Raw genomic sequence first — 12055 nt, 5'->3', positions numbered from 1 at the left:
CAAAATCTTTAGTTCAGTCTCTGATGGGGATGATTTCTTTTGAAATGGAAAAAATCAACAAGTTCCCATCAATCAATGAAAAGCAAATTTTATAATTTTCAGCCCACGAAGAGCCTCGAAAAAATTTAAATTCCATCTTCAAATACTTAGTTCAAATGATTCAAAATATAACTCAAAAGGAGGTAATTTAATTCAAACATCTGAGAATTGGCTTCATTCCCACTTTCGAAGGAACGTTCGGAAAATTTTGATTATAAAAAGTGTACGGTTTACATTGAAGATTCGTGGTCTTGGAAAATTGAAATGACGATGAGAGAAGAAGAGGGAGGAACAACTTGGCTAATTGTATGCTTATTCAACATACAAAATCAATCTAGTCCCTCCAGAAAAATTTTGATTGTTTTAAAAATTTTTGAAAACGAAAACCTGCCAAAGACCCGGAAATTCATTAGTGTACCGGAAAAATTTTGATTTGAATTTAGCTAAATTTTTGGAACATTCAGCCACTAAATCCTGTATTCTCTTCAAGTTTCAGCAGAAAATTTAGTTTTTGGTGAATTTTAAAAAATTCAAATTTATGATCCAAAAATGAGAAAAAAACAAAATTTCACCAAATTGACCCAGAAAGCTGAAATTTGACATTTTACCTGATTTTGACCCGGAAAATTGATTGGAAATGGTTTTAAACTGTTTTGAGCACATGTTGGAGCCTCCATATTTTCAGATTCCGATTTTACTCGTAATTGTTCTCTTTTTACTCAATTTTTAGTTGTCAAATTGAACCTACATATTTTTAAAATTTTCAATCTCACTTTTAGTTCTCAATATTTTTGGTTTTCAATTTGATTTTCAGAATTTTCAGTTTTAAGTAGTTCAGTTTTTGATCAAATTTTCAGCATTTTCAAATTCATTAAATTTTTTTTAAAGATTGAATCTCAATTTTGGTTTTTTAGTTGTTTTTTTTAGGCATTTTTATTTTTTGAATTTCATTTTCAAAAATTTTCAATTTGACCCTCAAAATTTTTGGTTTTATTTTCGTTGATTGCTTATTTTTTTCACTCAAAATTTGGTTTTCAATTACATTTTTAAAATTTTCAATCTCCTCTTTAGTTTTTAATATTTTCAAAATTCAATTCGATGTTCAGAATTTCCAGTTTTAAGTAGTTTAATGTTGACCAAATTTTCAGAATTTTCAATTTCATTTTCTAATTTTTTTCTTGATTTCAATCTCAATTTTGGTTTTTTATTTTAGGTATTTCCAGTTTTTGAATTTCATTTTGAGATAATTTTCAATTTTATATCCTCAAAATTTTTGGTTTCATTTTCAGTTCTTGATTTAATCTACATTTTACTTTCAATTTTCGATTTAATTTTCAGTTCTTCATCTAATTTTTAGGATTTTCCAAAATAAACAGTCGAAATGGTAAAATAATCGACTTTGTACAATAAGAATTGTTTTGGGCCAAAAACTAGCTTATTTTGAAAAATTCATTATTTATTCCTACGAATTGGAATTGTGAGGGTTGAAGGGGGGGGGGTAGAAAGACAATTTTTCACCTGTCTATACCTATTCGAAGAACTAAATTTTTCTCATTCAGTATCGATCCAATGAACATGAATTTACCACTTTCAATGAATCTCAAGTCCCCAGTTGGATTTTTATTTTCTCAAAAAGTCATTCGAATCCTACTGAAGACGTTCACCTACAAGATCTATCATTTAAACAAATTGAAATGGAGATAGAGAAGGGAGGGAGAGAAGGAGGTGGAAGGGGGAGGGAGAAGAGAAACACTGGCTAATGCCTGTCTATTGTAAAATTTTTCTCACACAAAATTTACTTCATAATATGTATACTGAAATATGACCATTTAAATTAAATTTCGAGCCTCCAAGCAAGATTTTGATTAACTACATTGAAAAATTGTCGAAAACCTCTGAAGAACATGAAAATTGATTAAGTATGGTGGATGAAAATTCGGTTTTGAGGTATTGAGTAAAGCTGGCTGAATTTTTGAAGGATTTACCAACAAATTTTAAAAGTAGGTACCTGGCGGTTTTTTGACATTTTTTTCAGTAAAAATTTACTTTTTAAAACTAAATTCCTCAAATTCCAGTCAAGCTGTAGTTTCCAGGAAGGTATAAAATCAATTTAAGTATTTGACATGCCTGTTGTTTTTTTTTTCATTATTTGAAATCTGATCAAAATCCAACTCGAGGAAAAAACAGCGCTGAAACTGCTTTGACAACAAAATTTCAGGATGGATATCTCAAAATCAAAGGTAAATCAAATTTCCAGTTGCCCAAAATCAATTTATCAGATTTTTCTTAACATGATTTCAAAAATGTATCAGATAAATTGAAATCTTACTGGAAGATCTATATCTGCTGATGCTGGTACTGTAGATATGAGATTAGGGGAGGGGGAGAGAGGAAGGGATAGAGAAAGGTTCTGAAGATGTTTTGGATTTGCGATTCTCTTCAAAACATGTATTTTTAAGTATTATTTGTTTGTAGTGATATTTGGATGCATTTTATGCTATTTTAAGTGATTTTTGTAGCATTTTAAACAACTTAAATCAGAATCCGAAAAATTTGTAATCAAAATTTTAGTATTACAAATTGATTTTTTGATTTTTATTACCTAATCCAAAAGAAAAAAAAATACTGAAATTTTCAAAAATTCATCAAACATCAAAAGTGATCAGAAAGGGACAAGAATCTGCTGTTTCTAAAAAGAAGATCGAATGACGCCCGAAAAATTACATAAATTGAACAAAATATCGCAAAATACCTCCTGCATGTAAAAATTAACTCGATTTTTGGGCTCAAATTTATCATTTAGTTAATGAATTTAATTCCAGTAATCAATTTGTTTTTATAGTAAGTATATTCCACGTGGAAAATTCCAAAATAAAATTCAAGGCTCGTAATAATCTCCCTTATTTTCTCCACACACAACGAACTTCACAAGCAAAAAATCCAGACGAATTTCAAACTTCATTACGAAAAAGCAAACCTACATACGTACATAGGAATGCGAAACATTTCTTTGAAAATGTAAACTTTCGGGTTCAAAATCCGCTCAAATTACCATCGCGAGAACCGACTTCATCGTTGTATTCGTACTCGTAAAAATAAGCTCACGTACTATTCGACTATAGCGACTACTCACCGTTAATTGTATGCGATCTGTAATCGGCGTACTCGGTATCTTGTACGTGATGCCCGAGGTATCCAGGTATAGTCGATAGACAGGTCACCCTCAGCTGAGGAGCGTTTTCCGAACTCACCGTCATCGTTAATTGGACCATAGACGAGGATTGTTTTACTTCGGGAAACGATCGAATCCAACTTTCGTCAGCCTGTAAAATACAAAAAGTAACAGAGTACGTATTAGGTATAGTTACCTTACCTACATAATGTAATAATCGCCAGGCGAAATAATTAAAACCTTCATCGACTACGAAACGAAGAAAGGTGACCATTAAAAAAAGAGACAGAGAGGGTGGTATATCGCGTTGGCATAAGAGAGAGGGTGGGAGGGAGAGGTGAAGCAACGAGAAAAAACACACCCTTGAAAATCCTCTCTCATTTCGTGGCGTTGATTTGATTAAGCTATTCGTCGCGATTGCGATTCTGTCATAAAAATTTAATTTCCAAACGCGAAACCCGGGCCCCTTCATCGTCGTCGTCGTCGTTGTCGATAATTTAATTGTCGTGTAAAACTTTTACGCCGCCAATGAACGACGAACGAACGAGCGTTTATAAATCGTTACCTTATTTTAACGCGTAATATGATTAGAAAAGTGGCGAGATGATGAATTAGTTTGCAAAAAATTATCATTATTGAAAGGCTAGACGGTGAATCTTTTATAAATCCTAAAAATTAATAGATACTGGTAATCAACTCGGGTAACTCGAATAATCAAAAATCGATACCTCGTGCAACTTTTTCAACATTTTTCGAACTTTTTTCCTTACAATAGCAGGTTGAAGGGGCGCAGCAGAGTCGAGCTCAAAAAATATAATACCTATTGATGTTCGAACTCCGCACTTTTGAAAAATCCCTAAAAACTTACTTTTTTGGGGTTGAGGGGTGGAGGGTGGGGGATGGGAGGATTTTGAACATGTTGAAATGTACTTCCGTCAACAGTCGAGGTCAGAATAGGATCCAGAAGGAGTCGAGCCGAAAAAATAATTCGTATAACACCACCAAATTGACAAAAGTTTGAATACATATTTGCCTAAATTGAGAGCCTTTATGCCTCACCAGGATCCGGGATGTTCAGAACGTTTTTATTCATTAAAAAAAAAAAAAAAAACAAATATTCTCCACATTTAAAAAAAAAATTTAAAAATGTAAATCTTTTCAATCTTGAAATTTATGACTTGGAATATGAAAGAAAATAGTAGGTAGGTATTTCAAAAAAATTATTTTTCCTGACCTTTTCAGACTTTCCAGATAAACTTCAATTTTCCCAAACTTCAAATAGCAATTACAAAATGCAAATGATATTGGGGGGGGGGGGGGGTGGTAAAAGTTGTCATTTATTTTAACATCAGAAGTGGCAACTGTTATCAATTGCACAGTTTTGCCAGATGCTCAAGAAGCTGGAATCGTTTTCATCGTGTGTTTTTGAATAATCTATATATACGTATATTAAAAGAATCTTGAAAAATGTTGTTCCAGTCGGTGAGCCTCTCCCACTGGACCGATTTTGCTCATTTTTGTTTTAAAATGTTCCTTATGACGCGTAAATATGTCATCAAACATTTAGAATTCAACATTTTTTAGTTTTAGCCCAAAAAATTAAAAATGCACAATTTTGGACAATTGTAACTTTAAGCTTTCATTTCGCGGCCGAATATTTCTCATTTGCTAGGCATTTTTCTTATCATCAAAATTCAAAATACAACAAAACATACAGCTTATACTTTGCAGCCGACTATTTCTCCTTCTAACTACTCATTTGGTTTGAAAATTCATGATTTTTGAAGAAGTAAACCAGAAAAAAGAACAGAAAGAATGAAGAGAATTATGGACATTTGAAAAAATTAAGGTAAAAGTCATGAAACAAAGAACGAAAAGTAATGGAAAACAAATGCATAAGGAATAAAAGAAAAGAAACAAATTAATGAATTGAACAAAATTTAAATTGAAACTGCATCAATTTTGAAAAAACTGAAAAACCAGGAAACAATTGTAAGAAAAGAAAATGTAAAAACAAAAACGCAGTTAACTTTTTATAAACAAACTCGATTGTTAAAAAACAAAAAAAGAAATGAAGGAAATCGAAATATTTGAAAATTAAAATGAAAGCTGAGAAAAAAATGCCCTCCCCCCCTCAAAAAATGTATTGAAGTGAGATAAAACAAATATGGTCGAAAAGAAATAAAAATTAATTCATGATGAATAAATGAAAAAATGAGCAAAAAATAAAACAATAAAAAATGATAACAGAAAAGTTATGGGAATTAGATACATCTAATAAAAAATGAGATATATATGAATAAGGAATAAAGAAGAATAAATGTTAAAAATTGATGAATAAAAACAAGAAACATGATGATGATGATGATGATGAATGTAAAAACAATTGGAGAAAAAATTGAAAGATATCAAAACAAAAAAAAAACTAAAATTGAATGAAAAACTGACACCAAGAAAAAGTGCAAAAATAAAACTGAAGACAAAAAATTGAAAGTAAAACATGAAAAAAAAGGAAAAAATTATAATAACAAATGTGAATTTAAACAAAGAAAATTGAACGATATCTAAATAAAGAAAAACTGAAATTGAATCGAAAACTGAAACTAAAAATGGAAACCTTGAGATGAAGGATTTTTCACATTGGAGAAAACCATTGCCAGTTCATCAACAATTTTGAACTTTCAGGGGAAATATTTTCAACTTTTTTGAGGGGGAGGGTCGCGAGCCAGGGTTGGGGCTGCGGAGCAGCCCAGGGGGCGGACACCCTAGTTAAGTATTAATTCAAATAAGTAGGTACTCCAATAATACTTGTGGTACCAGGAAATTTTGACTAACGGAGAAGAGAGTGGGAATGAGAGAGAAAGTTGGACGATCTGAAAATTTTCAAAACTGATATTTCAATAATTTTTTAGATGTTCATTTGATATTGCACTTGACTTTTTCGACCCAAAAAAATACATAAAAAGCAAAACTTAGAAGATAATTTCATGCTCACGGGTCCCATTTGATAGGATTTTATTGTGTAGTACCTACCAAAACTTTTAAAAACGGCAAAAATTCGCCTGATTCAGCAACTTTTTCTGCCTAAAAAGTAAAAACTGGTGATGTGGTGATCTGGGTACAGAAAGAGAGGGAAGAGAAGGAATTCTAAATGTTCTAAAAATTGAAAAATCAGTACGTGAAGTGCCCTAAAATGTTTTTAGGTAGCATAACCCGTACAACAATTGTAGACGTCGACATTTAGTCGACATTTACATCGACTACGTTTTTTTCCAACATGATGATGGAAAAGTGACCAATAAGTTATTTAATAGGAATCTTCTGTCCCTAAAGAAGCCAGGTTAATGAAAATTTTTGAAATTTTCTCATTATTTCTGATACCTCGACATGCGATGTCGACATGTTGATGTAAAATTCGATGCTCGAAATTTACATCCACAACTATGTCGACCAATTTTTCAGAATTAAAATTTCTGTTTCAGTGTTTAAAAGCTCAGTAAACATTTGAAAAGATGATCTTTGTTTGAAGGGAGAAAAATTTTTTAATTGCCTGGATAAAATTATTCACTTTTCCATAGTTTGGAGTTGTTGATGTTATGTCCATGTGGAAGTCGATCATCCACAAATACATCGACACTAACATAATTTCTATCAGTTTTTTACCCAACTGATAAGCCGATGTTAATGTAGACAGTTTTATCGACGTGATATTTTATCGATCGCATCGGCAGATACGAAAAACCGCAGATACAAAGTTGCACACGGCACATCGAGGCGATAACACCACATTTCCGTTGAAACTGCTGGTCAGCAGTTTTAGCGGAAATCATCCACAGACGAAAATACCGTCGGTGGATTGATAATTTAGTCTCAACGAACCTCCTCCTATCGTAACACTAGTTATAGTGCGTGCATAATGTGTTTTAATAAAGCCAGTAAAATTTAAATCAGTGAATTGTGACAATTGTGTTAATTTTTTCGCGTATTTCATCATTCATTTATATGGACAGAAAGGGTATTCCCGGATAAGATAGGTGAAATGCCCCTGTCCTTGGATTTTTGAAATTTTGATGAAACATTGTTGGGTGCCTATAAAAACAATGTTGGAGCCAAAAAAAATTCCTCCACCCCACCCCCTTGCCCCCCCTAGGGCCAAAAAACGCGTTTTTCGGGAAAAAAATCATACTTTAACGAGTTTTGAATAAAAATTTTTGAATTCACCCAAAATGTGTACAGGAAACATGGGTCTATCCACATGAATTTTTTCGAAATTTTTCGGCCCACCGGGGGGGGAGTTATTGACAAAAGAAAATTTGAAATCGCCGTATCTCCGAACCTAATTCTTGCACACAAAATTTTTTTTCTTTCAAAAATATATCTGCATGAGTACTATAATTGGTATTTTTTTCAAATTTTTTCTTCAGGTGGGTCATCTTCAAAAATTCAAAAAACACTCAAAAATGCATTTTTTGTGTCACGGAACCACCAAAAAAAGCGATATTTCCAGTGATATAATTCTGAAATTTTGCATGCGGACCTCCAAAATCAATATAAAACCAACCAACTTCTTGAAAACTCAATTTTGGGGCCATAGGCACCCCCTCCCCCAATTTTGGGCGAAAGAAGATCGACAATATGGGTATCGTTTTCATATGAATCAAACTCGCTGAATACGAATATGAAGTTAGATTTGCAGTTGGACCCTCCTAAGGGTCACATTGGGGAGGGGGTTGCCCAAAAATTTGACATTTCGTGAAAACTTGTTTTCAAAAAAAAGGTGGATTTTTTCCAAATTTAGCAGAAATTGCCATTTTGAGTTGAAAGGTATCCTAAAAAGAAGATATGGGCCCTCAAAGATGGGGCATTTTCGAAAAAATCGTGTTTCTTTGCTGCAGCCCCTAGGTACTCAATTTGATTTCAAAAAAATAGCCCAGTCCCAAATGAAAGCATTTGAGATTCTGCGTTGATCTATGGTATTGCCGTCAAAATCTAAGACCTTTTTTAACGTTCTTTTGAGCGATTGAAAAATTTCAAATCGTTTATTTTTGGGGTCAGTTGATCTTTTGCAAATTTTTTATTCGCAAATGTTTCGCGTTAATGACGACGAAATATTGAAAGACATCATTCCTGAAACTGAGGAAATACTTTGGAACGCAGTGATGCCAATATTAAATTTAGGAAATTTGTAGCAATATAAAATCAACACCACGTGCGTTCCAAAATATTTCTTCAGTTTTGGGAATGATATTTTTCAATATATAGGTATATTTCTTACAATTGAACCCGTCGAAAGGCCACATTTGAGACGTTGGTTTCCCTAAAAATTTAATTATTTGTGACACATGCTTCATCATACCACTTTATGCCATGCAACTGATCATGGCGTAAATACGAGTAGCGCTATACTGAAGCATATTTCACAAAATGTCTAATTTTTGGGCAACCCCCTCCCCAATGTGACCCTTAGGAGGGTCCAACTGCAAATCTAACTTCATATTCGTATTCAGCGAGTTCGATTCATATGAAAACGATACCCATATTGTCGATCTTCTTTCGCCCCAAAATTGGGGGAGGGGGTGCCTATGGCCCCAAAATTGAGTTTTCAAGAAGTTGGTTGGTTTTATATTGATTTTGAAGGTCCGCACGCAAAATTTCAGAATTATATCACTGGCAATATCGCTTTTTTTGGTGGTTCCGTGACACAAAAAATGCATTTTTGAGTGTTTTTTGAATTTTTGAAGATGACCCACCTGAAGAAAAAATTTGAAAAAAATACCAATTATAGTACTCATGCAGATATATTTTCGAAAGAAAAAAAATTTTGTGTGCAAGAATTAGGTTCGGAGATACGGCGATTTCAAATTTTCTTTTGTCAATAACTCCCCCCCGGTGGGCCGAAAAATTTCGAAAAAATTCATGTGGATAGGCCCATCTTTCCTGTACACATTTTGGGTGAATTCAAAAATTTTTATTCAAAACTCGTTAAAGTATGATTTTTTTCCCGAAAAACGCGTTTTTTGGCCCTAGGGGGGGCAAGGGGGTGGGGTGGAGGAATTTTTTTTGGCTCGAACATTGTTTTTATAGGAACCCAACAATGTTTCATCAAAATTTCAAAAATCCAAGGACAGGGGCATTTCACCTATCTTATCCGGGAATACCCTTTATAAAAATTTGTCAAATTGTCAAATTTGTTGAAGTATTTTGCAAGTTCCTGGAACGATTTTAATCTTGTAAGTACACTAACCAATTTTTTTGAACATGTGTCGTTTTCCTGGTATTATTGACTATAGTTCTTCTTTCAAAACTGTGATAATATTACGTGAGTGAATTGTGAACCAACGTTTGTAGCTTTCTTTAATTTTTTCTTATTTTACTTCGTTCTTCATGCAAAATGCCAAAAGCTGATAACACATACACCGTACACGTATAATGGAAGAAATCATTCCTACTCATGGACACATCGATTACGAAAAAGAGACAGGCAACAGAGGGAACAGTGGTTTTCAACCAGTTCATCGTCATTCAGTTTAATTTCGTTACAATCTTCACTTCAAAATATCAGTTCAACTTCGTTACAATCTACACTTCCCGATGTTTCTGTCAATACAGTGGCACCATGTACTCCAATAATGGAAACTTCGATTAATTCCTTGTGGAATAGTGATGCCGAAAATGAAAATGATCATCGTAGTCAGGAACAAAAGGCTTCAAATAAAAATGCTTTGAGAGAAGAGCTAGCATACTGGGCAATTAAGAATGGCATCACAATTAGCTCACTTACTCAACTTTTGAAGATCTTAGCACCTAAAATTGGCATTCCTCTACCTATAGATGGACGAACTATTCTTCAAACACCCGCCAAGAAAGTAAGCATACGAGAAATGGATGATGGTTTCTTTTTTTATTTTGGTGTTGAAAAATCGTTGAAAAAACTGATAGCAGCCAAACGTGTCGTCAATTCGGATATAATATTGGATTTTAATGTTGATGGAGTTTCAATTTCAAAAAGCAACAATCAAGCTTTATGGCCGATTTTGTGCAAAGTGGAGGGAGTAGTTTTTGTTGTAGCATTGTACTTGGGAAAATCTAAACCAAACTCGAGTAAACATTTTTTTCGTGATTTTGTAACTGAATGTAATAAGCTTATCACTGAAAACTTAGTTTTTGAAAACAAAATGTACACCTTCAAAGTCCGTAATTTCATAGCAGACGCACCCGCGAAGAGCTTTGCTCTAAACATCAAAGGACATGCTGGTTATAATTCTTGCCTTCGATGTGACGTTAAAGGCCATCACTTGAAGAAACGCACCACATTTTATGTCAATTCGTCAAGATTGAATACATTGAAAATCAGAAATAAAAAGCTCTTTAGAAAACGAAAATATGATAAGCTTCAAAATGGTAGTACTCCGTTATCCAAATTGAAAGGATTCGATCCAATATTCAACACACCATATGACTACTTACATTTGATCTGTCTTGGTGTGATGAAAACTCTCATTCACTTCTGGATTGGAGCAAAAAAAAAAAGGTTTGCACATTCTCTCAACTATATCGAAATAATAAAGGTATCAAAGAGGTTGAGTACTTATAGAAAATTTTGCCCTAGAGAATTTCAAAGAAGGACCAGATCTTTAGACGAAGTGGCATACTGGAAGGCAGTTGAGTTTCGTATGGTGATTTTGTATGTTGGAATAGTGGCATTTCAGGGAATACTTCACACACGCGCATACAGACATTTTCTTCTATTAAATTTTGCGATGCGATGTTATAGTGTAGATCAATACTTGAATTATTCAGATGAAGCAAAAACTGCCTTGGAAAAATTTGTTCGGTTATATTCAAAACTTTATGGAAGAGAATCAATCTCGCATAATATTCACGCATTACTGCATGTTCCTGCTGATGTTAGATTACATGGACCTGTCGATAATTTCTCCGCATTTGTGTTCGAAAGTTACATGAAAGTACTTAAAGAAATGGTACGAACTGGCCCTAACGCATTGCAACAGCTCGTAAATCGAATCACTGAAGGTGAGCAGCTTTTAAAACCACTCACATCCTCCTGTACTATGCAGACGTTGGGCAGAGAAAGGAAATCCATGGCGAAAGATGCATCTACTTTTCCATTTCCTATTAATATTCCTCAAAATGAGTACACGTCATATAAGTCTGTGAAGATAGAGGATAGCTTTATTTCAGCTTGTAGATTCTGTGATGGTGTCATCTTTTTAGATACTAGGGAAATCATGGTTGTCGAAAACATCATTAAACACAAGATCAGTAACCAGCTTTTTCTTGTTGGGAGGCAGTTCCAGTCTATCAAGGAATATTATAGTTTTCCGCATTCTTCGATTGAAGTGGGAGTGTTCAAAGTTTCAAATTTATCAACTGAACTTTTCATTCATCCAATTATTGCTTTTGCTAAAAAAGCATTTATGCTACCTACAGATACTGCATCGACATATGCGGCAATGGAGATGTTACATTGTCCATCATTACCATCACGCCAATAACACCATGTTATTAAGGTAACGTTGCTATGTCTTTCACATGTAATGCAAAAAACGAAAATTTGAGGTGTTTGGTATTTTAAACATAGAATCAGATGAATTTTAAAAAAGCAATCGATATTTTTTGCAAAGAATTGAATTCACATTAGGGTGGTCCTTATTTTTGAAGTTGGGATTTTTTCCGCTCCCACCCCCTAAAGTGGTGACCTCAGGTGAGAAAATAATTCCCTACCTATTTTTTATTTTTTCCATTTTCGAAAAATTCGGGCTGCGGTGGGCCCCTCAATTTTCCAGAAAAAAACCTAATTAAAAGAAAAATTTTCAAAATGTC

General features: G+C 33.5%; 2 protein-coding genes across 2 annotated transcripts in view; one reads left to right on the top strand and one right to left on the bottom strand.

Annotated features, from left to right (window-relative positions):
- Positions 1 to 12055, bottom strand: part of LOC135848027 (uncharacterized) — a 623146-nt gene that overhangs the window by 31491 nt on the left and 579600 nt on the right. The window contains exon 6 of the mRNA XM_065367799.1: positions 3173 to 3362. Coding sequence (XP_065223871.1) covers positions 3173 to 3362 — 190 coding nt within the window. The remainder of the gene's footprint in view (positions 1 to 3172; positions 3363 to 12055) is intronic.
- On the top strand, positions 9637 to 11737 carry LOC135848023 (uncharacterized). The gene has a single exon (XM_065367790.1). The coding sequence runs from the start codon at positions 9841 to 9843 to the stop codon at positions 11725 to 11727; it is 1887 nt and encodes a 628-aa protein (XP_065223862.1). The 5' UTR covers positions 9637 to 9840; the 3' UTR covers positions 11728 to 11737.

Source organism: Planococcus citri, chromosome 5 (assembly GCF_950023065.1).
Source record: "Planococcus citri chromosome 5, ihPlaCitr1.1, whole genome shotgun sequence".
In the NCBI taxonomy this organism is placed as follows: Eukaryota; Metazoa; Arthropoda; class Insecta; order Hemiptera; family Pseudococcidae; genus Planococcus; species Planococcus citri.
This window is presented reverse-complemented; position numbering and strand designations above follow the sequence as displayed.